The sequence below is a fragment of the Musa acuminata genome, chromosome BXJ2-8 (genome assembly GCF_036884655.1).
Source record: "Musa acuminata AAA Group cultivar baxijiao chromosome BXJ2-8, Cavendish_Baxijiao_AAA, whole genome shotgun sequence".
Lineage (NCBI taxonomy): Eukaryota > Viridiplantae > Streptophyta > Magnoliopsida > Zingiberales > Musaceae > Musa > Musa acuminata.
In genome coordinates, this window is record NC_088345.1 from 36035680 (window position 1) to 36063190 (window position 27511).

The 27511-nt window shown below is 37.3% G+C and overlaps 1 protein-coding gene across 2 annotated transcripts in view; it reads right to left on the reverse strand.

Moving 5' to 3' along the window:
- The window catches only part of LOC135619414 (ATP-dependent DNA helicase At3g02060, chloroplastic-like), a 42359-nt gene extending 23244 nt beyond the window's left edge, over positions 1-19115 (reverse strand). Inside the window, exons 1-4 of one of the 2 annotated variants that reach the window (XM_065121406.1) lie at positions 18374-19115; positions 14804-15029; positions 13458-13703; positions 5127-5261 (exon numbers count right to left, since the gene is read on the reverse strand). In XM_065121406.1, the coding sequence (XP_064977478.1) occupies positions 5127-5261; positions 13458-13703; positions 14804-15029; positions 18374-18969 (1203 nt within the window). In that variant the 5' untranslated portion in view covers positions 18970-19115. Of the gene's footprint in view, positions 1-5126; positions 5262-13457; positions 13704-14803; positions 15046-18373 lie in introns of both variants that reach the window. The other variant, XM_065121407.1, reaches the window with a different exon arrangement.
- Between the last annotated feature and the right edge of the window lie 8396 nt (positions 19116-27511).

A 27511-nucleotide genomic window follows, 5' to 3' on the forward strand; every position in this document is an offset into this window, starting at 1 on the left:
GTTGTCAAATCCTCACAAATGGTGATCAGTGCTACTGAGAGTAGATTATCCGCTTTATTTCCCAACATAATGCTAATCGAAAGCGGAAATGATGCGAATATACTTGAAAGTGATAACTAAGTGAAAGAAAAGTCGATGGGCAAATTTTGTGGAGGAAAGACCCAAAACTTCAGAAGTTTGCGACGCAATGCTCGTTAAAGCTCTAACAAGCATCTACCCAGTTCAAGCAACATGAGACATTTGAGAGATTGGCGCATAGTAAGGATGGTCTTTTCCTTCACCTAGAGGATCCGCAGGAACCAACAGGGATCAACACAACTCAGCCAACCCCACACTAGAGTCAAAGTCATTGGCGAGTTGAAGCGGCATGGCGGATCAAAGGTTCGACTACTCAAAAACAACAGCGGAGAGTAACTGGGAGCCAAGAGACGCATTGCAGCTGAAGTAGAAGATTGAAGACTCAGCAAAGGCGAGGAGTTGCAGTGCCGACAAAGGCTTCGACGAGGACGTCGAAGGAATAAGTGGGGGAGAATGTCACGAATAAAGTTCTAAACAGGATGTTTGACGTAATACTTATGTATGTTCGTGTCTTTCTGTTTGTTCATGCTTTGCACAGCATGTAAAGGAACGGTCGAAGGCTTAATAGCCCCATTTTAGTTGGGTTTGGTGGCCTTCTTAGGCTTGTAAATAAATGTTATATCATGTGGACACTTGTGAGAGATAATCGATCTGTAGTGGACCATTTTGATCATTTGTTGTGCAACCGTTCAGAACTTGTAAAGTCTGTTTGTAATTTGCATTGTTTATGAAGTGTTTCCTGAAGGGTTTGCTTGTGGATCCCGAGTGAGACGCTTTCTCTAACCCGTTTTCTCTTTTGTAGGTCCTAAGGGACCATAGGAGGTTTCGGGGAGGTTGACCTTTGCGTACAGACACGCATAGGTGCCGCACGACTTAGGCAAAACCAGCTAAGTCCGTGACAAGATGGTAAGCAACCCCTTCTCGATTATATCTTTCATTCAAGCACTAGCAAACCGTTTCAATAACAACTACTTCTTTCTTTCTCAAGAATCTGATACGAATAATGCCTCAATCTCAAGGAAAAGAGGCTTTTCTACGTAACCAAGGTAATATGAGCTTATAATTGATCCGTATTATCACGAACTTAGCTGGAATTGCCTAAGTTATGAGGCATCCTTATATTATTCGTCCACAAATAGTCAGCCTAGTTGCAACCTTGCTCAAGTCCTGAAGGACTTGTAAAAGAGCAAATTGATTAGTTCTGAAAACAAGCGGCGGCCAAGTTCCGACATCTCGCAAAGAGAGCAACTTTACAAGCAATTCAGCAAACGTTTGGTGTGCAAGAGAGGAGAGAGAAAACAAGGACTTTAGAAGGCAAATGAACAGTAGCAAGTCCACAAACAACTGCTCATCGGGTGTCGGGCGCATTGGCAAGTTCCCGTAGGCTTAACGTGCGAACTTATGAATCCAATCAACTCCAACACTACCCCAAACTCACAATCAGCCTTGTGCCACCCGAGTGGTTCTGGGGTGCTAATATGGCTAACGTTTTGTTCCGCACCGCAACCTGCAGAAAATAGGCCATGACAAGCGAAACTAAGCCATTTTGAGACAGATTTGCTCATTCTGGTGAGCAATCGCTCTGCAACACAGCAAACTGTTCTTGCTCATAGTTTCAAGCAAAAACACACAAAAACAAGGCAAAACACGCTACCAAGCATTTGTACAAGCAAACTAAAGTGACAAACAATTCATTGATGAAAGTGTTGCGTGTGAATGCCAACAATCTGTGACAGTATGAGGTTCGAGCTCAACGATCCATCGACTCAATACCAATTTTCGGATGAAAATTTTGGCGGAGGAGTTGCACTTTTGCTACAATAAACACAAGTTAAAAAAGGAATTAATCTACTCTTGTTGTGAATTAAAAGTGCTTCAAATAGGGAAAAGCAAAGAGTTCTCAAGCGACGATCTGTCACGAACGATCATCGCGCACTCGCAACAACTTCATTCAACGAATCGTTCGTCGCTTTTGCATGCTTGTACAAAGACATGGTAGCCAGTTTTGCCTTGGTTTTGTGTGCTTTTGCTTGTAGAAATGCATGTTCGAACAGGTTACAACACTACAATGCGATTGCTCATCGCGCCGAGCCAAAAAGCCCCAAAATGGCTCCGTTTTCGCATGTCGCGGGTTGTTTTCTGCAGCCCGCTACAACACTCAAAACGTCAGCCATCTTAGCACCCTGAAACCCCCCGGGTGGCACAGGGTTGGATAGGGCTTCGGTATATCGTCGGGCGTTGAAAAATCTTCACAAGTTCGCATGTTAACTTGATGGGAACTTGCCTTCGCGCCCGGCACCCGGTGAGCAGTTGTTTGTGGACTTGCAACTATTCGTTCTACCTTCTAAAGTCCTTGTTTTCTCCTTCCTCTCTTTTCTCTCTTGCACTCAACTTGCTTGCTGAATTGCTTGTAAAGCTTCCCCTTTCCGCGAGACGTCGGGACTTGTCCGCCGCTCGTTCTTCGAACTAATCAACTTTCTCTTTTACAGGTCCTTCGGAACCTGAGTGAGGTTGCAAACTGGCTGACCCTTTGCGAACGCATAACGCAAGGGCGCATCACGACTTAGGCAATCCCAGCTAAGTCCGAGAAGTTGGCGCAAGGATACTTCGCGACTTAGGCAACTCAAGATAAGTTCGCGACTTGGCCGCAAGGGTGCCTAATGGCTTAGGCAATTCCAGCTAAGTCCGTGACAGATCGCTCAGAAGTTCTCGCGCGACAAGCATGGACAGATTGCTCTCAGCAGAACATAGGTTGCTTCGTCAATTCTCCCCTTCTTCCCTCCTCTCACCAATCGAATGCACCTCTGTTTGGCACCATGAAAGGGGCAGAATATGTTGTAGCTATTGCTGCATCTTTGGATGTCGAGGATGAAGATGAAGATGCAGGTTTTGCGATAGTTCTCTGCTACAGAATTCTACTGCAATCTAAAAGAAGAGGATTCCTTGCTTGCTGATTTCGACTGCTATTGGAGATGAGTTGTCAAGGCTTTCTTCCTCTTCTCTTTTTCTTCTGCTGCTACTCTCGGCTAGGAAGCTGTCCTAGATCGGGTGGAAGGTTGGATAGAAGGAAGAAGGGTGTTGTTGTGGTCCTCTTTCTCTTCTCTCATCTCTTCTCAGCTTAGGGCCGATTGGCTTCTTGAGAGGGGACACGACTTAGATTGCTTTGGGATGCTTTAGATGGGCTCTCCTCCTCCTTTTATAGCTAAAGAACGTGTGGAGTCTTAACTAGGTTAGGACTCGGAGAGTCCTAATCAAGGTTCGTAATTTCGTACCGTACCGGAGTTTCGAGCTTTACTTGATACGGTACGGTACAGGCATACCAAGCGGTATGCCAGGGTGTATCATTCGGTATATATATATATATATATATATATATATATAAAATAAAGAAAGAGGCGTACGTTGCCTCGGCAACGTCACTTCCCTTTTCTTCTCCTCATCTGTAGCGTTTGGTGAAGAGATCGAAGGCCACATACGTCTTCAGCCTTCGGCGAAGGTCGCAGGCATCTCTAGCCTTCGGCGAAGAACGCAGCAAAGAAGCCGAGCTGCCGCCTCTCCGTTACCTCTCGGATCGGGATCGTCAAGGGAAGGCGATGCCGGATCGGGAAGCGTCAAGGTTCTCCTAATTCTCCCTCTTCTTAGAGCGCGTTCTCCCTCTTCTCCCTCGACGTATCTTTTTCCCTCGTCGCAACCAGGCTATAGCCAAATTGATACCGCCCGATAGCGAGCAGTCCACGTACCAATCTGCTAGCGGACCGGTAGGTACCGCCCGGTAAGGGCGGTATCATTCGAAATTAAAATCCTTGGTCCTAATATAGTTAGGACTTAGAGAGTCCTAATACTTTTTAAAACTTAGAAAGTCCTAATCCTTGGTGCCACTCCTTCCTTGTGGCTGCCCCTATTTGGGTGAGGGATACCCTAATCCTAGTCCTAGTATGACTTGGATTGAGGTACTTAAGCTGTTGTGATATGGGCTTTGCTTGGCCAAATAGGGCTTTGAGGCTTTAAGAGGCCCATTAATAAGGGTTGGCCAGTCTGGTTGAGTGATGTTGAGATTATCCCCAATCAATAATCAAGGTATTTTGCTTATTTGACTTATGAATGCCTTGATTTATGTCTATGTGTGCTCAAACTCATGCTTATTTATCTTTTTCTCTAGATTAGTATATCATTTTCCTTGCATTTTATATTCATATGATGCATTGTAGATCTATCGAAAGCTACGCCAGGTCTATGCAGATATATGCAGCATAGATCCCTGTTAGATTCATGAAAATCCAACTCAGATCCATGGGATCCAAGTAGGAATTGTGTCATACAGTCTACATTCAAGCAAATATAGACTAACCTAGCATAAATATATGCTAAATATGATCAAATTCTACCTCGATTTGCATAGATCTAGGCTACATCCACACAGAGCCAGCCAAGATTGATGCATATCTAGGCTAGCTCTATCTAGATCTAGGTTATATCAATGCAAAGATAACCTAGATCCCTATATCGTGCATTAATTTTAACAGTTTTTGAAGTTCTTTTACTTATGTATTTTGATATATATTACATAACAGGTTTTCTATTCATTTATTGAGGCAAATATATATGCAAAACTATGTTTAAGATGGTCTGGATGGGTTTGGAAGTAGGCACAGAAAGTCCGGCCAATGTCAACTAGTACCAACCTATATAGTGTCAGTATGGTATGATGTCAGTATTTTACCAACCCAATGGAAGATCAATGTTGGCGCTCAACCAAGATTTGAAAACCTTGGCTGCAAATTCATGAATCATTGTTGTTTTTAGCATTTCGTTACGATAAAAAAGAAAAGTTATTCTATGAATTTTTTAATCTAAACAAATGCTAGAACATTAATTTTCTCGACTTCGATGCAGAACCAAAAGCCATACTGCAAAGGCCCAAGACAAGGAAGCAAGATATCATGTTCTTGCCACCCATATATTCTCTAGTCCAAAGTATAATACAAGATATTCTTATAACTTAGAAGAGACAATATCCAATCAAATTTACACAAAGACAGGGATTTCACCTGTTCCTCATCAACAACAAGCAGGCCCAGATTGTTGTAGACCACACGGTTCCCGAGAAGTGCATGGGTTCCAACAATAATATCCAAATGTCCACTTTTAATCATTGAAATATACTCTTCTTTCTCTGCCTTAGTCTGCACAATTAATCAAAACTTCATAATTAGTGCAACCTAGGAAAAGCAAACTTCGAAATGTCTTCAATGAACCACTAGAAGTTAATTAAACTTCAAGTCAGAAAAAATGCATCTGAAACTAACAGCCTTAAAATGTGATAATTTTCTACAGCCAAAGTGATTTAGCTAAGCAATCCAAGAGAGCATTTAAGAATAATTCTAACTATTAAATTTTTTTTCTTGTATTACACAAACAATCTTACACCATCGTAGATAAGTCTAAATAGACTGAAAGAAGAGATTCTCTGTGGGCATTTAAAAGTGAATTAGAAAAAGCTGTGAAAGTTGATGAAAAAAAAATCAAAGAACAATAGATATATTGATAAGCTGCTGAATAATATATTATGGTTGAGTTTGATGCTCTTTTTAATGTACCATTCAATAGATTCAGAGCAAACTATTGTAATCAACGAAACAATCTAATTGTCAATCAGGTATAGTTAGGCCCAGATGAAGTCACACCAGGTTTAGGAATAAGAACTGCATGTCTAGATATGTCTTTCATATTCTCAGATTTTCATCATTATTCCTAGATAATCTTGCTTCTAATTTCACAATTTGAAAGGAATTAATGAATTTTTTTCTGTTATATCAGTCCTAATGGAATTAATGTCTTTCATATTCTCAGTTTCACAATTTGAAACTGACAATTGGAAGAATGAACTTATATGCGATAAGAGGAACAAGTAATTCTCTCTCCTATCTCATTAAGTCCACCTATATTTTACTTGTGGAATTTGATCACAAGTACCAGAATATCTGATTGCCCACACCACAAGTTTTAGTTAAATCTCTAATTGATCTCAACTGAAGCCAGCTGCACCCAGTGCGAAGTTAGGACAAGATACAAAAGCAATAACACCATAGAACCCAATGTTTGCATTATCGTACCGTACCGCTCGGTACGGGTGGTACATACTGGTTAGCCAGCAGACTGGCACACAGACCGCCCGCTACCGGGCAGTATCAGGCATTTGGCCCCGTATCGGGCGATACAGGGCTGTACCGGGCAGTAACGGTCAAAATTTTGATCGTTACCAACCTGTATTGGCTGGTACTGGTCGATTTCGACCGTTACCGCCCAGTTGAAATCAACCATTACCGAATGGTAACAGTGCTCCAATGGTCAATTTAACCGCTAGCGCACTCCTTAAAGGTTTTTAAACCTTTTTCTCCCCTTTATTTCAATCCATTTCACTTTTACTCTCTTAAACTCTCTTAAACTCATTTTTTCTCACATTTTCACTCTCCTAAACTCAACAAAGCAACGATTTATGGATTGAATCAAATTTATGAGGCTAATTTGAAAGGATTAAGAGGAAGAACCTTTTAATCAAGAGGTATGTATTCTCTTTCTAGATTTTTTTTTATTTATGAGATGATTAAGCTTATTTTAAATGATATATAATTTATTGTCTAATATATTGTTTGACATGTTTTTGATGGAAGAATAATATTAATTATGGAGTAATTAAGATCTTTAATATTGTGATTAGTCTGTTTAATATTGATTTATTCAAAATTAGACAGTTAATAGGTCAAATGTTTATATTTCATGCATATTAAGTATTGGATCATGTGTTTGTGATGGTATAATAGGTTTAATTAGGTTTTAATAAAGTTATTTAATGCTGTGATTAGTGATTTTAATGGTGATTTAATCAAAATTTGATCGATATTAGGTCAATTCAATGTCTTTAATACCTATTAGGATGTTTGACATGTTTAGAGTGTTGAAAGAGAAGTAATTAGTGGGTAATTAACAATGTTAATAGTGTGAGTAGTGAATCTAATGATGATTTCATCATAATTTGACTTATATTGGATCAAAATTACGTATTTAATGCTTTTTTTATGTATTTAACATATTTACGATGGTAAAATAAGTTTAATTAGATTTTAACAAAGTTATTTAATGCTACGATTAGTGAATTTAATAATGCTTCAATCGAAATTTGATCGATACTGGATAAATTAAATGTCTTTAATACCTATTAAGGTGTTTGACATGTTTAGAGTGTTAAAAGAGAAATAATTAGTGAGTAATTAACTATGTTACTAGTGTGATTAGTGTATCTAATGATGATTTCATCGTAATTCGACCTATATTGGATCAAAATTACATATTTAATTCTTCTATTATGTGTTTAACATATTTATGGTAGTAAAATATATTTAATTAGGTTTAAATAAAGCTATTTAATACTGTGATTAGTGATTTTAATAAATGATTTAATCATAATTTGAATGATATTTGGTAAATTAAATGCCTTTAATATCTATTAGGGTGTTCGACATGTTTAAAGTGTTAAAAAAGAAGTAATTAGTGGGTAATTAACTATGTAAATAGTGTGATTAATATATCTAATGATGATTTCATCGTAATTTGACCTATATTTGATCAAAATTATGTATTTAATATTTCTTTTATGTGTTTAACATATTTATGATGGCAAAATAAGTTTAATTAGGTTTTAATAAAGTTATTTAATACTTCGATTAGTGAATTTAATGATGATTTAATCAAAATTTGATCGATATTGGGTCAATTCAATGTCTTTAATACCTATTAACGTGCTTTACGTGTTTATAGCTTATTTGATTTAAATTTGGTAAGAATATAACACCAAAAGAACAGTCATATGATGACGCATGGGCTCATACCCGAAAGATGGAGGGGAACCGTCATTATTGGCAATATATTTATTGTGACTACATTGGCAAGGTTAGAGGAATTATTAGGTAAAGATGTATTTGACTGGTGGGTATCCCGATGTTGCAAAATGCAAGGAGGTTCCGACCGAGGTTCACAAATCATTTCAAAACAAGTTACAATAAACAAGAGAAGATACAATAAAAAAGAAGGCAAGAGCTGAGGAAGAATATTGTAGGACTACGCAAGAGCCAGTTTATGACAAGTATGAGGGCCGCGGCGATGAAATCGATCTGAATTTCACAACGAATATTCGTTCATCACTGGAGCATCAGTATATATACGACGAAGCATTGAGGCATCGATAACCTGACTCACAATGGGAGCACGGTGGTGGCAATGAAATCCAGAGGTCGACCAGGATGACGTAACCAACTGCCCCTCCTCAGTTAGGCCGAACTAGTAGCATGAGGCATGGTGGACTCCGTGGTTTTATGAGAGGTCTTAGCAAGAGGTCCGCACCAGATATTGTTGATATTGATTTACAAGCCTATCCTCCACAAATAGTAAAACATACACGGATTGACGATGCACATATAAAAGAAAAGCGAGCTATTAAGAAGGCAATTTCAAAATGATTTAACTTCTATAGGATTCTAGCAAACACAGCACAAGGTCCATATTATCAAAGCATAGTCACCTCTAAGTCTGGCACGAGGATCTAACCTCCAACACTAAGGGAGATTCACGATGTGTATTTAAATTAGGAGGTAGTAGAACTGAAGGATTGGATCAAATCCTTCAAGAGGCAATGGGAAGAATATGGGGTGATATTGATGTGTGGCAATTGGACAGGGCCAACAAGAATGAGTATCATCAACTTTCTTGTTTATTGCAATAGACGGGTGGTGTTTCATAAGTTAGTTATTGCTTCTGACAAGATCCAAGATGCAATCTATATTGAGAGCTTGATGGACACTGTAATAGAGGAGATTGGACCACAATACATTATCCAAATAGTCACCGACAATGGACCAAATTTCAAGAAGGTCGGTTTACAATTAATGGCAAAAGAAAAATATTATTTTGGACTCCATGTGCAGCTCATTGCATAGATCTAATAAGAAGGATATTGGCGAGCTTTCAGTTATTAGCAAGTGTGCAGCTCGAGCACAGTCAATTACAAAGTTTATATATAATCATCATTGGGTCCACTCTTTAATGTAAACGTATGTAAATGGTGTGAGATACTCTGACCTGGAGTCACTCGATTTGTTATCAATTTCATTGCATTAAAGTCATTACAACAAAAGAGGTAGGGCCTCAAGGCAATGGTCACCTCACAGGAATGGTCTGATTCTAGGCATTCGAGATTGAGCGATCAAAAGAAGATAGAAAAGACCATTCTTTCCTTTAGATTTTGGGAGACCGAGATTGAAATCATAGAAAGTGTGGAACCACTTTATGTTGTCCTCCGTAAGGTCGATATGGACAAGTATCCACAGATGTCTTATCTTAAACATATGCTGATTACAGCAAGAGAAAAGGTCTGGAAAGTATTCAAAGATGATTTTAAGGTTGACCAATACTTGCAAATCATTGATCGTAGGACTGAAGTTCATATAGATCAAGATATCCATAATGCAGGTAAATTTATATTCAGTTTAATTTAATTCATAATTTTTTTATTATATAAAAAATTCTTGCTAACAAAATTATGTCTTGCAGCTAATTATCTAAACTCGACAATTCAATATCGGTATACTCTTGGAATGCAAAATGATTTACTAATGACACAATAATTAATATCATATATAGTTGATTATATATCGACTCTTGTTAAACACTGTTGATGCAGCTGATGCTACTATGGATGGTCGATTCTTCCGAGCTACAATTGGTTCATTCTCCGATATTGTAGTTGTATCGTGTCGTTACACTATGGATCCTAGTGAGAAAAAGTTACACATATTAATTATCAACTATATATGATATTAATTATTTGTTATGCTAATAAAGTGTTATTTATATCTTTTTGCAGTCAAGTGGTGACTACAATTTAAAGGGGATGCACCAAATTTAAGGAAGATTGTTGTTCGTGTGCTTTCACAGACGATAACATCTTGTGGTTGCGAACATAATTGGTCAATGTTCGCATTAATTCACACGAAGATCCGCAACAGACTATCGTATAGACGATTGGAGAAGCTGATATATGTCCACTATAACATGCAGCTAAGATTGTGGTGTGTCGAGCTAAACAAGGAGCCAGAGGAACTAGAGATTGATACCATCGACCTCCATTTCTACAACGAAGATTCAAAGTCGATGTTAGAGTGGGTCGAAGTGACGGAGAACCAAGAGGATCCTCTACTTAATGAGGTGGGAGATCCTTAATATCCTTCGCGTTTTATCACCCAAGCAATAGAAGAAGAGGAAGCACATCCCCAGCAAGAAGAAAATCCCCCTCGGTCAAAACGTGGCGGAAGGAGCCAAACAAGATCGAGTCAAACTACTCTAGGAATTATAAACACCCAATTGTCACAGTCGTCCGCCCAACATACAAAGGGAAAGGCAAATGGGAAAGTAGTAGCATCAACTGCACCGTTGGAAAGAATCGAGTCAAGCGACGAGACACATTCAGCAACTCACTCGGTCCATAAACATGGCAGCGACGTGGGCAGCAGTGCCTCGACCGATGATGGTGGCGACGTCGGGGAGTCGTTGGTCCCGTCTACATAATTTGAGGGTGGTGCATGGACTGAGCAACAACATTTTACACATGTCATCGAAGATTCAAATCATGAAAATCGACGAGATACTAGTCAAGTTTATGCACGGAAGGAGAAGGGAAAAATAATGGTTGATTTTGAGCAGATGCCAGAGAGCCTACACGACATTGAAACAGAACGAAGCTCAACGTATTCACAGTCATCGTATTATGGAGAATCTTACGGCCAACAGTAGTATGGTGATAATTAGTTATACTTCTCCGATCAATAGTATAATATGGAGCAACAGATCAATAGTGAAAGTAGAAGTTCTGACATTCACCAATACATGCCTTAGGAGCCGCCTCGAACACCTGATTCATGACGATCAACCTACGACCATCACCACATTGAGGCACCAATGACATACAGTGTATCAATACACTATGTCATAGGATCAATTTCAAGATTGGGTCCGACAAACATATCATATTGATATATATATACATAGAATCAAGGACCCCGATCCACCACCCGTGGAGGCCCATTTTTCATTTTGATGGTAGAATCAGGTATATCTATACATGTGACTAGTTAGTTCATTTGAATCTTAAAATTTAAGTTGTATAAAAAATAATCTAACAATTCAAATAATTTTTCTGTAGATAATTTAATATTAACGGAAGGACAATCCGAAATTACGAACCTTACACAAGGCTACTCCTCAAAGCCCGAAAAAGATATATGGCACTATTCTTAATTTACATTATTTTTACTAAAACTATACTTAATATATATTTATTTATAACTTAAAAACCCTATCCTAACACTTTTTCTATTTTTCAGATATTTTCGGAGAGATTTACGCCTAATTTAGGCATATCGTTTGGTATGCTGTACCATACCGAGCAAAGCTCAGTACACCGATACATCGTACGGTATTCATGACATTGATAGAACCAACCCTCACTGATGGTGACAAAGAAAGCAAGACAAAGTGTGAACTGTATGAAGGATTAGGAGTCATGAGAATTGGCATCATAATAAACTAAAGCATACAGTTGGAGATCACTATCAGTTAAATTCTACTATAAGAGAAAAACCAAAAAGCCATGTTATTTCCAAAGTTCCAATGCTAAAGGATTACAACTTAAAAATGATGTTGGTGAAGAGACAAGTCAAGGAATAAATAATAAATGTCAATACCTAGTTTGGCACACCACTGCTCAATAACTTGGATATAACAGGCCGTAATACATGACCTCCCAAATTATTGATGATAACCATTAAGTCTTGTAGACCAACATACTGATAGATAGGATATGACTCTCCTATCAGGGTAATCTCCAACTCAGGAAATTTGAGAATAAATTCTCCAAGAATGAAAACGAGAGAAAGGTCTTAATTATGCTAAAATCAGTGCACAAAAGGTAACCAAAGTTCAAGACATAGTCATTGAGGCTTATATCCATTTTCTATTTTTAGGGTTATTAGTGGAAAAACACCTAATCTTTCTAGGACTTGAAGTATTCTAGGGTAATCCATAAAATACATGAATGGTATGCTGAAAATCATGGTTCAAGGATACACCTGATGGGTACATAACAACCATGATTTACCGGCTATGTTTTTCTTCCCAAGTTTATAAATTCAAGGATGCAAACTCTTCCAACCAAGATCCATCATATAAAGGTAGCTGAAAAAAAATCATCAAAGTTGCAAATTAGTGAAGATCAAGCAAAAGTCAGAATTAGTTCAAGTAAATAGATCCTGAGGTTCCAATAGCTGATCAAACACTTGAAGAACAATTAGAAGCTCACAAGGAAGAGAATGAACTAAACTGATGTAGTCCTTCAGCTACAGCCACTCTGGGTTCCTTGGGAAGACTCATATTGGCTTAATATTGATCCCTAATATTCTATCTAAAACCAAGTGTATGGTTCAGGCACACACAACCCTTCTGCTAGATACAGACTCTTCCACTACTCAAATCTTATTATAGTGCCAAGGGCTATTTTTCATCATTATTGTGAAGGTTCTTTTCAGATTAGTTATAAGGTCATGCACATATGTGCTATTTCAGATATGTATCGGTTTGAGTTCGAAAGTGAACAAGCCATCAGATTATCAACTACAAAGATCTGTCTTCTTATCTAAGATTTATTGGACTCAGATCTCCAACTTCAGAGATTTCTTCTCGAAATTTTCCTACAAGCTATATTATGTAGTGGTACATGCCTTGGACTATATGGCCTACATCAAGGAGATGCCCTTAAGCTTCAAAGGGGGCAAAATTGAGATGTATATGCAAGTTCTAACAAGAAAACCTTAAGCTGGTAATTACAAACTAGATCTCAGATTTGTGTCAATTTTCAGTTATTGCCAAATCATATAGCAGAAGGTAAGTAGTGAACACAGAATCTGATCTCACGACATTGCTATCAACGGTCAAGATTTTTCCCAGCTACTCGAGTTGACATCTTCAAAAACTTGTCAAATTGGTAAGTGGGTCTGGTACACCTGTAAACCAATATTTAGGTATGTTTTCCATGTTCTCAGCACCATAGAATTCAACAATCTTCATAATGTACTCTTCAAATGATCTCAACAAGTAGAAGTTTTCACTATTAAAATCAGACCGACAGTCCTTCCTTCATGCATACACAACAATAAAGACAAGAAAATAACTGAAGGTGTAGAACAGTAAATCAAGATTTTGAAAAAAAGAAAAAGATAAAGATAAACAGTAAAATTGATATAGAACACATTTAAACCTCCTAAAGACTAGCATACCTGAAATCTGCTCAGCAGCCCAACCTTTATATGAGGATACTGAGAAAACCTCTCAGAAATTACAACAAAGTGTTGTTTGGCTAAAACAATAGTTGGTGTGAGAACCATAGCTTGTTTTCCGGCAGAGACAACACAGAAAATAGCACGCAATGCTACTTCTGTTTTACCAAAGCCAACATCTCCACAGATCAACCTGTCCATTGGAGTTTCTCTTTCTGTCAAATCTCTTTCAACATCAATAAATGCCTGTAAGTAATAAAAATGCACAGAGTCATCCAAGAAAGCTCAAGTCTATTTCCATGCTGTAATGACAAAAAAAAAAAAGCATGCTAGATTTCAGCTAGATTAAGTGCACAGATGAAATAGAAGAAAGAAATCATCCACCTTTCCACACTAGATACACTCCACAATTCAAAAAAAAGTTAAAGAAAAAGGATAAGGAAGCAAGCATTATAATGCCACTCAATCTTAACCAAAACAGAAAAGCAAGTCAATGAACAACAGGCACACGCATGATACCTTTTAAAGTCTTCCAGGTTGGTGCTCCCTCAGATGAAAAATAGAAATAAGTCAAAGAGATGGAGCATTATTTGGCTCTGGATTCAGAAGGATGTTATCATCATTATTCATTAATAAGCCAGCTTATGGATTTAGTTATACTGCAGGCCTAAACACCAAACCAAAGACTCACTCAAGTCAGCCTAAGAAAGCCTGAGTTTTATATCTTAAAAGGCTCATGGGTTTTGCTGTGGTTTCATAACAATACTGCTCTTTTACCTACCTGATCACTCGGTACTTTGACCAGTGATGCCTGCTTCTCCCATGACCCATTATTGAACAGCAATACGAAAGAAATGCACATGGTATTGCAGCTATTGTTATTCCCTACATTGAATGAGTCTTTACTTGCCTCTCTTTGTTTCTTTGTTCTTTTTTTTCTCCTATTTGTTGTCACTAAAAAGCCCATGTCAGTGCAAAGGCATATGGACTGTGCAAACAGCATGTGATGTGTCAAACATCACCAAGATGATGGGCACTAATAGCCTAATAGAACAAAATTTTGTTATGAACCTATCTGGTTTTGTTGCCTGAAATCTTCAGTTATAATCTATGAACACTTATTTTGAAGACATCTATCACATGACTCTGCAGACTAAGTTCTATAGCATTTTTTATTGCTCTAAACATGAAAAGAAGGTTGAACCATCAGAAGTTAGCAAAATCTGCTCACCTAGTAGATCATAAACTGTAAAGCACTACAATTGAGGCTCAGGATATGGCACCACAAATTGGAATCCCCAAAACCAGTGCTACGAGATTCATAACTGTAGTGAGAATAGACGAACCTGTTTTTGGTCTGGGGTAGGCTTATAAGGAAAGTGAGCTGCAAATTCAGCCATGGATGGGCTCTTTGGATATGGTGGCCTTTTCTGTTTCAGCCTATGCAAGTATAGTTCCATCAAGTCAACAATCATTTTCTGAACAGCAATCTTCCCTTTTATCCTTCTCCTTTGCCATGTAGTAGGGTCACTCAGTTTGCTCAATGCTCGTGGCTTTTTTGTTTCATTTGGACTGCAAAAGGAATAAGCTGAAGAAATGTTTAATATATATCCCTAAGAACAAAATACTCAGTTGATCTCAGGGTCAAGTTAATGCTCATAAATGTATATCCTAAATCAACTGCAGCATGATCTGATGGAATGAGACATGCAATGTAAAAACTAAAAATGACTATCAAAAAGGTACAGTGAGGATTCAAAAGAATATTTGATAATAGGTGAGTGTGATGCAAACTCAACAAATAAATTTAGGAATACCCTGTATGCTACAGAGAAAATTACATCATATGCTACAGAAAGGATTGGTAGATAGAAGCATGTAGTTCTTTTCTTCAGAAATGCAAGGAAAATTATGAATATTTGAAGCAAACTTGAGTATATTCTACGATAGACTTCCATGATATGAAACCTAATTGCATATGCAAGTCCACATGCAACAAATATTTACTCTCAGAAATCGATTCAAATCTCAACCATACCACTCATATGGTCTGGTATTGACTGGTCTAACAACTGATCGATACATGGACAAGACAATTCTGCAACGTCTAGTCCAATACCAAGCTCACCACCTGATATGCTTGGCACTTGGAACTAACTTAATGATTTGCCTTAACTTGTGCTGAACTCTTGTGCTGGACCTATTAGCAAGGAGCCAGCCAACTTTTAACCTTGCATGGCAAGGCAGCACTTGGAAGAGAGAAAACAGAAAGTAAATCAATAAGTGTATGCACAGCTATTTACAAGGCACTCGATATAGATTGAACAAGCAACAAAAGGCAAATAAAAGTTTTATCAAGCAACAAGGGACAGTCGACAAGCTTGAATGAATGCTGTGAAGGGCCCAAAGGTAGAGAGGAGCAAAATGAATGCCAAACACACATGGTGATCAAACAAAGCAACATGTAAGGCTCACTTAATATGTCTTCTTGCCCCGCGAGTAGCACATCAAACCCTTATTCCACCTAGAGAGTTCCTTGGGGCTGAGAAGGCTAACATTTTGCTAAATGCTCTGCTCACCAAAAACCTCCTATGACGGTCTTGGAAGCGGGCTATATTGGCCCAGTTGCACCCTGTTCATTAAGTTTCAGCTCGCAACAATCTTTTCTATTATAAGGACTCAAATACAAGCAAAATTGACAATACTAGCCTACCGTATGCCTCTCAAGTTTATGCTGTATAAAAAACATAACAAAAATGAAAGTGGCAAACTGCTCATGCAACCAAAGTTGCTATTGCTGCAGTAAAGGATGTGGCTACAATCCATGATATGTCCTCCCACTTACACTGTCAATGTCCTTGTTGACATGTGCTTGAATGTTAATATAATATATTCTTCATGCCTCAAAGCATTATCTAGCTCCCAACTTATTTCTAAAGTGGGAAGGTTCTGCCACTTCACCAAGTGTTTTGAAGTGTTTTCTTAGGCAGATTGTACAGGCATGAAGCATTGCCAGTCCTATTTTGCTTTATTGGAAGTGTTTTGTTTTTTGTTTTTCTTGAGAAAACTTGGAAACGCTTCTGGCTATGCAGCTTCGCACACAAGGGAAACAGACAAAACAACCACATTCTTGTGTGTTATGGTTGAATGGGCATGAAATGTCAGTTGTCTCGGCACCCTGAAACCCCGTGGATGGCACCAGACCAAATGAGGCCTTGGTTATATGTCTAAGGAATGGTGCAACATCTTTAGTATGTTCGTTTTATGTTCAACTGATAGATTAAGCAAATATTGGGCCTATACCTACCTTCCGAACCCCTTTGTACATGATCATTCAGCCCATTTGAGTGAGTTTTTTGTGCTTAATAAAAACTAGTTGCTTTGTGTTGCTTGCAATCCCAATTATTTTGTCTTTATGTACGATAGTAGCATATTATATGTGTGTTCGTCTTTCTAAACTTTTCTTCTCTATGCATGGTTTTTGTGGATTGTACAAGGTTAAGGTCTAAGCTAACCCTTGCGGACGAATATCACTTGAGTGTCACACGCCTTAGGCAATCCCAGCTAAGCTAGGCTAAGGATGTGATAGCAAAGGCTCCAATTGACCCACTAGCTTTTGTCCCTCCACCTTGTCATATTGACATGTGACGCATATCTGCACATACTCCTATGCTTCCTAACTCATCATCAGCTAGAAAAATGCTCTCTCCATACGAGCAAGGTTCGATGCATGTCCAAAAGACCTACGTAAAGGGTATCATAAGGTCATGACACCTTTTCAAAGGTATCTTCCAAACTCTTATAAACACCTTGAAAAGAGTCCAGATATGAAGAAACAAATTCTTTAAACATCCTTAAAGGAGAAAGATGAAGGCTTTATAATTGTGGTCGTGATAGAAATCAAGGGCATGGTAGAGGGCATAGAAGTGGTTTACAAACATGGTCAAAGCGGATGAGAAAAAAATGACGGCTTTATAATTGTGGTCTTGATAGAAGTCAAGGACATGGAAGAGGCCAAGGAAGTGGTTGACAAACGTGGTCAAACTGGATGAGAATAAAATGAAGAAATAAAAGATGAATGTAGAAGAAGAAAGATAAAAGAAGATGTTATTTAAGAAAGAAGAGACAATATCAAGTTACATCAAACTGGATGTCGATATTTTCAGAAGCCCCTTAGTTCAAAATTAATTTTCAAATTAAAGAGCTTGTTGTGAATACATGTTTGAAGAAAACTAAGGAATTATGTTGGAAAATAAATTTATTCTATTTATCTTATGTCTTTTGTCGAGATGAGACACCAACAAAAGGCATATGAAAATGGAAGGTCATATTGAATAGGGTCATTATGAAAAGGTACATGAACCTTATCATAGGTTCATGATAATGATTGCAAATTTAAAGGATTTGTCTCCTAATCCCTACAAATAAATGGAACTTCATGGTGTAGAAATTGTAGAGAAAAATTGTAATTATGTGAGGATCAAATATTATCTTATATCTCATCCACCATAGTCCCACTACTCTTTCTCTCTTTCCTACTTACTACAATCAAAGGATGCATTTTTTAGTGGAACATGCAATTCCAGCGATCAGAGAACTTATTCCCTTTGTTTGCACCATTTGTTGTCTAGGTGAAAGAAAATAAGGATACAGTTTGATGCATTTTCAAACCCAACAAGGTATGTGTCATTACAATGCACTTAGTTATGGGATAGCATCACCTATTCCCTTAACCCTTATACATGTATCAAACGACCGCTGAGGTTCGATGTGCATAATCTTTTCATCTCTATCTTCCATTACTTCAATTTTCTTTTAAATATCAAATGTTATAAATTCAAATTCTGGAAGATATTAACTCAACTAAGAATGTGAAAGAGAACCAGATAATATTGATGTGATGAGAAAATTCTCACAGATTGTAGCGGTACAGCATCCGGCATGCCTGCTTGACAGGAAGCTTAGCCATACCATCAGCATACTCGATGAAGACATACTCAATGGGGCCCGAGGATGAGTCCTTTGGCGCGTCGAACTTGATGGCGACGAACTTCCCAATCCCAACCTTCTTATGCACAACATAATCCCCAGGCCGAAGCGTGTAGGGATCAACCTGGTACCCGAACCCGCCCACATTGCCATGTTTATCCCCCTTGAGCTTCTGCAAGCCCCTCTGCTGCTGCTCCTTCACCAGCTTGATGTACTTATCGGCCTCGACGGAGTCCATCGAGCTTCCGTTGTTGGCTCCCTCCCTGCGCTTATGCTCCCTTCGGATCCTCTCGTTGAGGATAGCAATGTCGTCCGGCTCGGCCTCAGGCCTCTCTAACCGGAGGGCGACGGCCCCCTCGGTGTAGAAGGCGGTGTTCCTGCGCGAGAAGATCAATCGCGGATTCCCTCTTGTGAGAGGGCACTTGGGGGCCGGAAGCCATCCCAGTCTAGAACGAGAGGGGTAGCGGAGGGAGAGGCGCTTTGGCGTCGAGATTGGAGGCGGAGGGGCGCTCGCTGCAGCCATGAATCAACTGATGGGGCTCGGCGAAGCAGCGCTCAGAAGCATGGAGAAGAAGACGGATTCGCCATTACCGAGGGAGATAGAGAGGGTTTGTGGAGGTTTAAAGGTGTTGTTACATCTGTGGATAGTATGAGGCCTTCTGTGGACGAGACTAACAGAGACGGAGGGAGAGATATTTTATGGAGATAAAAGATGAAGCAAGCGTCTGTGGGATTCAACCGGAGGTAGTACGCCCGTCATCGTTACCTGCACACGTCATCGACGGACAAAAGAATACCGATCGATCCTTGTCAACCGGACTTTGACCACGATTTCTCTGGCGAAATAATTAAAATATTGTCATTGTAAACGGCAGATTGATAAAGAAAATTCAGAAATTCGAGGAATTTATCCGATATTGATTTTTTTTTTTTTTGACATTTTATGAGTGAGCATTTTGTTTTTGGACGTTTGGACCTTTAATTCAGATTTTTATAAGAGTTTGATTTGAAAATCAAATTTGGATCGATTTGATTTTGATATTTAAGAATAAAAATTAAATAAGTTCCTAGCGTATCATAAAATATCCTCTTTGAAGAGATGGCTTCATCGACTCTTCCTCTCTCCTTAAGTGACTCTTCTCCTTTTACTTGTAAACCCTCTAACTTCTATCATTTTTGCTCTCGTCGTGATTTTATTTTTCGCCGATAATATCATTGAACTTATATTTTTTAAATATATTATCCTGTAGAGAGAATCTCATGAAGGCCGAAGTATGTAGGCAAGCCTTTTCCATAGTGCACATCACTGACTTTGAAAGCTTTAAAGAATATGAAAAAGTTCAAAGAAGCTAAAATTTATTCCGTAAATGTGCTAAAGTTAGAATCCTAAGACATTGTTGATGCTAAGGAACAATGACAATTTGCTCCTCATTGTAAATATTTAGGGTGTTCTTTGTCACTTGATTTCTTGACGACAAAACTACTAAATAAATAAAGCTTAAACTCTGACTACCAGATCATTTATCTAACATTTTAATTATTTTACTTTGAATTTTCATCGGAGGAAGAAGATAAGTTCTTATCATTAATTTGACAAGCAAAGTTTTGAGGGGATGGCCTTAACAATAATCTTTGGGAAGTTAAATTTTTAGCAATAATTATTTTAAAACTTTTATATTGGGTATAATTTTCATCTCCCCCTTGAGTTCATGTATCATTCCAAATAGCAATAATTATTTTAAAACTTTTAAAGATAGCAAAAGGTAAGTTTGCAAGAGTTTATATTTGTTAGGATCAAGAGCGATACTAAGAGTGGGGTGAATTAGTGCAGCGAAAAAAATTTATCGATTTTAGAAATTTTGTACGATAAAAATCGGTTTAGACTCAAATCATTTGTTTCACTTTGAATAAGTAGAAAAGAAAAGGTCGGGTAATTTGCAATATAGTAAAGTTGAAAGCAATAAAGAGAATTTGTAGTAAGGAAAGAATACACCGAAATTTATAGTGGTTCGGTCGTTATGACCTACATTCACTTCTAACTTCTCCTCCGTCGAGGTTACTAGCATACATTAATGGTCCTTCTTCAATAGGTGAAGACCAACCACCTCTTTACAGTGCTTTTTACTTTTCACGGGTTTAGGAGATAACCCTTACAAGCCTCACACCTCTCTTAAATGATTTCAACACTTAGAAAGTGAGGAGGATGACTCTTGCTTTTTTACAACACTTTAACACCCCAAGAATTCAAGATTTGTTAACACTTTAATGCCCTTTTATGTAGAAAATGGTGAGGTATTTATAGGCCCCAATGGCTTCAGAATGGGAACAAAAAAATGTCACATCCCCAGATTTTGGGGTACTAACGGTACCACCATCATTATTGGGCAGTACTACCGCTTGCAGACTGACACTAGGTGATAGCACCGCCCAGTCTGACGGTATCACCACCTAACAGAGCTCTCGAAGATTGAGTTCTAGCGATACCACCGCTTGATAGGGGCGGTACCACTATTAGCAGCATTAACTGCCGGTGATACCACCGCTCAGACCACCTAGGAAACTAAGTCACCAGGCGGTGCCATCATCGATCGAGACTTCAGGTGTTGAATGGGCTATTCAATCTGGCCCAATTCAATCTTGTTAAGGGCCTAATTGGCCCCTAAATGAGTTAGTGAGATTTTCTTCCAATCCTAACTCAACTTAAGATCTAACTACAATAATTAAGACATTTAATAAAGCATTCTTGTTCTGGTTCATCAATTGTTCTTCCGGTGAGCTTCCGGCGAACTTCCGACGATCTCTCGGCAATGTTCCGGTGGACTTTCGACAAGCTTCTAGACTTCATGACAATCTTCTTGGCGAGTTTCGACGAGCTTCTTTGGTAAGCTTTTGGACTTCCCGGTTAATTCCGATAGAACTTTCGATGAACGTCTAGACTTCCAACGAACTCTTAAACTCTCAATAAAATCTCGATCTTGACTTTGGCATAATATTTGTTTTATGTCTTATCATTATCGTAGTTATTCCTGCATACTTTTCTCAACATACAGATTAGATCAAATAATTTACCAATTGATTTCATCATCAAAATTCGAGATTCAACAATCTCTCCCTTTTTGATGATGACAATCAATTGATGATGGAGTTAACCTTAACTCTCCCTATCTATATTCTATATTTGAGAAAAGACATTCTTGAATTAAATGTCTTTGAATTCAAGCATCAAACCGATAAGTTATATTCATTTAAACTTATCAATATGCACATCATGATAGTTATCATGATTTATCGATTTTAAAATACGATACCATGTATTTATCAATAAAAATGATATCAAGCATGACATCTATTTTCAAGTTCAATATAAAAAGATGATAAACAATTATTATTTTTTCATATGATAGAAATTTCATAGATGAAGCTTTCTAAGATTCAAATTTCAAAAAATGATGATTCATCGATACGAGGCATGATTCCAATACGAAATAAAGCATGGTAATTTTAAAATTTCACCATAATGATAGATATTTATCATTTTAATACGAAATCAAGCATGATACTAGGAATAAAATATTTATAAGTAATCATGCCACATTACGATACATTTCAAGCAAACATTTGATATTTTTCAAGTATTTGTATTTGACGATAGCAATTATATTTCAAGCATTTATGATAAGATACAAGCATTTACGATAAGATACATTACATATATTTACAATTCTAATGTCAATTGGTCATCAATTTTCCCATATTTTGGTATCATTTCTCCCCCTTTGTTATCAACAAAAAGGAGAACAATTCAGTAATGCAAGTGTGGTAAAAATTCAAGCAAGTTTTACACTAATTTATCCAATCTATATTGCATTGTTGCGGGGGTAACATTCAAAAGTTCTTAACATAAAAAAGTAATTAACATTAACGAGAGATTCTCCCTCTTGTCATCAAAACTTTGCATGAATAAGAGGAAGGAAGGTAAGGAGGGAATCCATTAAGAATCGAATTTATGAAGTGATTTGAATCAAAATATGTGAAATCAAATCGCCATTCTTACAAGTAATCATCGCATACTAAAATTCATCTTTCAAGGATCAAGATATTCATTGGAATTCATAAAATTAATCTTTTATGAGAAGAATAAGGAAGAATTTATGGGAAAGGAGCATCACATGAAAAAGAAATTCATAAATAAAACTTCATAATTCAAATCCGTTAAAAATTCACAAGAGTGGAATCCGTGAGAGATGCATTTGTCAACGAATTCCATGAGTGAAGGGACTAAGTGTATCAAAAATTATTAAGTGATGAAACAAGGATATGAAGTAAACTTGATATCAAGGAAGATAAAAACGAAATAAACTCATGAAAACTCTATTCATGAAATACATTAAGAGAAAGATAGTTTGGAAAAGAAATACAATAAACTCATGCATTCGGATAATTTACATCCCGAACTCTGTAAATACATCGAGTTGTAAATACCAAAAGTCGAATATTTTCTTTTGTAAATATTAAAAGAAAAACATTCTTGATTCAAAAAAGAAAACTGAGAAGTTCGAAGAATGTATAAAGGAAATTATCCATTCAAAAGATTTATCAAGTCTAATTCTTAGAGTGAAAGGAAACACATAACTATGTCATCATCAAGAAATTAATAACATCAAAGGGTGTGTCATAAGAAGCATAGTGTATCAAAAAGTACAACTCATCATGGTACCTTTTAGTTCTCTACCCCTTTTATTAATAAAAGGAAACACATAACTTATTTAGGGGGTAGTAAATCAAAATGCCTAAACAAAGTATACAGTTGCCGACAAATTTGCTACGTCTCGATTAAGATTTGATCTTGACATAGTTCAATTTGCTCTTGACGTAGTTCAATTTGATCCGGTCGAGTCACTATTGGATTGGCAGAGGGTGCTTGCTCTGTTGGAGGTGCTACCTCAAGGGGACGGGTAGGAGGAGAATGACTTTCCCTATAGATAGGTGTTTCTGGTTCTAGTTTTGGTGGGGGAAGTTCAGTTCTCCTAGATAATCTAATCCAAATTCCATTTCTTACTATGCATCTTAATCTCCTTAGCAGGTTTCTATTTATGATATTAAACCTATCTAATTTCAAGATTTTTTCATCAGGTGAAATGCTATTTCATATGCATGGATTAGTCTAGTGACCAAGCCACCATATGGAAGCATCATATCTTTTTTCGATAGTTCAATCATATTTTGTTGTATCAAGTAACCAAAACAATTATCATGTCCTTTCATAATCCAGTACATCATTTTTAATTTCATTTGACTAATTAAATCATGATGGTATTGTTTTGGAAGTAGGATACTATCACTATGTGATATAGCAATTTTGTGTTAAAGGGTAGCAAATGTTCATAACTTTTTTGAACAATGGAAAGATTTAGGTTACCAAAGATAGTTCCTAATGCCTCAGAATACGTAACCCCAATGGATTTTTCATCTCATAGCCTTCTAAAGTAACATCTTCTTTTCTCAAGAATTCCTATAAGGTTACAAATTATACTATCCGTGATGAGTATGTGATGCCCTAATAGATAAGTGAACACCCTATCATTTTCATCTACTTGTAAGTTGTTGTAAAACAACGGAACAAGTCTATGATAAATGGGTTCACTTATTTGGAGGATTGGAATGACATCTAAATTGGAAAACACTGAATTGGTTCTAAATTATCTAATTCTTTTGAATCTACATATTTTCCCTTATGAACACTTCTAGATTCAAAGGTTGAAAATTTAAGGACATATTGGGGGGAATCAAAGAGTGTAGAGTCATAGGTTTCATCTACTCTCCTTTTACCCTTGTCTCTTAAGGATCTTCTAGATGCCATAAAACTACATATATTATTAATGAGAAAACTGTAAGAAGCAAGATCTAAAAATTGAGAGAAAGATTTTTTAGGATTACCTTTGTAGTGATCTCTTGAAAGGTTGAGATTGATCTTTAGATTCGCAAGAGACAAGGGTTTTCTTGAGTTTCTAGAGGATGAGCAAAGAGAATGAGAGGTGGAGAAGGGTTTTAAGGTATGGGAAAGAGGATTAGGAAGGCTTGGGGGCGGTTCTACCGTCAGCCCTAAAAAGCCCTTTTATAGGGCAGAGCTATGGGCGATGCTACCACCAACTGGTAGTGTGCTCTGGTGGTGCCACTGCCAATCCAACGGTGGTACTACTGGTGCATAATTTTCAGCCCATTTTCAGGCTGTAATTTTTACCCTTCAACCTAGCAACTATGATTAGTATTTCAATCATCATTTTGTGCTTAAGGAAAGTGTAAGCTTTGTAGTACTTTTGCGGGCCAATACTTTTCTATCCATGTGTATTAATGATTTAATCATACAAACCATAAATATCGAAAAACAAACATAAAAAAATAGTTTATTCGTATAACTCCTTTCCTTGGTTAAAGTAGGGTAGAATAAGGTGAAAGAATCAAAATTTGAAGAATATCTTCGAAAAATAAGTAGATTATTTTATATTTTGTACATTCCACATGTCTCAACAAATCCAAAGTCACCATCACTTTTTGTGAAACCCAATGGAGGCAACGTAGATGGTTTCCTAAGTATGCTTCAGTATTAAAAAGAATTGTGCATCATCATTTAAATCCGAAAACCAAACAAAAGTCAAATGTGCATCACATAATTTCATAACATATGAATTCAAATCACATCATCAAGCATGATTTCATTGAATGTAAAATATCTTCATTTAAATTTATTTTATTAGGAATAGTTCTAATATTTCCTTTATTGTTTTAACTAGAGAGCTTTATGAAGGATTTTGGATCTCCGGTCATAAGCCTTGAGCATCCACTATCAAACTAGCATCTTTGCTCCTAGCTTGTGATGGTAAATATTTCTATAAAAGATAGTGATTTTTAGGTAGCCATTTGACCTTAGGTACCTCAAAATCGATCTACTCAATTTATCATTTTGCATATAGTCCTTTATGGTTCCTTTAGGAACCCAAATAAATTTGTGTGTACTATATCTTTTAAGTGGACATTTATAGACAATATGTCCAAGTTTGCAACAAAAGTTGTATTTGGTGTGGGGATATACATGCAAGGTAGGGCTTTTAACAAAGGTGGTTAGATTTTGATGAGAGCTACTCACAAATTTGATTCCTACTCTTCTATGAACTTGACCCTTATTGGCAAAGATCATGTTCAAGGACTTACTACCAATCTCAAACTTTTCTAAGGTTTCTTTGAGTTGCAAGTTTTCCTTCTTAAGTGTCTCTAAGTGTTCACACTTAGTACATGGAGGCAAAGAAGGATTATCATGCTTAAGTTTTTCAAATTCAACATTTAAAATGGCATGATCCTTTTTCAAAAGTTATACCTTTTACTCAAAGATCTACATTCATCAAACAATTCATGAAAAGCACTTAAAAGTTTATCAAAAGATAAATTTGCATCTAATGAATTGCTTACCTCATCTCCGATAGCCATTAGTGCATAGTGAGCAACTTGCTTTGTGTTGGTTGGCTCCTTTTCTTCGGATGCACTTGAGTCGTCCCAAGTTGTTTTAAGAGTCATCTTCTTCTTTGCTTGGGGACATTCGCTTTTGAAATATCCCAACTTCTTGTTTTCGTAGTATATAACTTATTCTTTCTTGGGTTCAAATTTATTTTTAGTATTAATTTTAAATTTATTTCTTTTTATGAATTTTTTAAACTTTTTTGTCAAGAGTTCCAAGTCATTATCTAGTCCTCATCACTTGAATTTTCTTTCAAGTGGTTTTCTTGAGTTCTTAGTGTCATACCATTCCTGTTCTTTGGAAGGTTGTTCTCAAGTTCTTCATAAGCGTTGCAAGTCATCTCATAGGTCATTAGTGACCCGATTAGTTCTTCGAGAGGACAGTTGTTTAAATCCTTGATCTTTTGAATGGTCGTTACTTTAGGGCCTCAACTCTTTGGAATGAATCTTAATATTTTATTAACAAGTTCAAAGTTCGAAAAATATTTGCCATGAGCTTTTAAACTATTGACGACATTCGTAAAACAGGTATACATATCGATAATAGTCTCACTTGGCTTCATCCGAAACAATTCATAAGTATGAACTAAAATATTTACCTTTGACTCCTTTACTCTACTAGTGCCTTCGTAAGTGATTTCAAGTGTGTGTTAAATATCAAAAATCGTTTCACAAATAGACACTCGATTGAACTCGTTTTTATCTAAAGCGTAAAACAAGGCATTCATAGCCTTGGCATTTAAAGCGAAAGTGTTCTTCTCCAACTTATTCCATTCGCTTATTGGAAGATAAGACTTTTGAAAACCATTTTCTATAAGATTCTATAACTTAAAATCTATTGAAATTAGAACAATCCTCATTCTAGTCTTCCAATGTGTAATCCGTCCCATTGAATATTGGTGGACGTGTAATTGAATGACCCTTTTGGTTATTGACAAATACTATCTCTCTTGAGTTTCAAACCAAATGTGAGTGATCTTGCTCTGATACCAATTGTTAGGATCAAGAGCGACACTAAGAGGGGGGGGGGGTGAATTGGTGCAACGAAAAAATTTCGTCAATTCGAGAAACTTCATACGATAAAAATCGGTTTCGACTCAAATCGTTTGTTTCACTTTGAATAAGTAGAGAAGAAAAGGTTGGGCAGTTTGCAATGTAGTAAAGTTGAATGCAGTAAAGAGAATTTGTAGTAAGGAAAGAACACACTGGAATTTATAGTGGTTTGGTCGTTGTGACCTACATCCACTTCTGATTCCTCCTCCGTCGAGGTCACTAGCATCCACTGATGGTCCTCCTTCAATACTTAGAATTAGAGCCAAAAAATGTCACATCCCCGGATTTCGGGGTACTGGAGGTACCTCCGCCATTATTGGGGGGTACTACCGCCTGCAGACTGACACTGGGTGGTACCATCGCCCAGTCTGATGGTACCACTGTTTGATAGAGCTCTCAAAGACTGAGCTCTAGCGGTACCACCGCTTGACAGGGGTAGTACCACCGCTGGCAGCATTAACTATCTATTTATTATAATCATCCACAATGACAAATGCTTATTT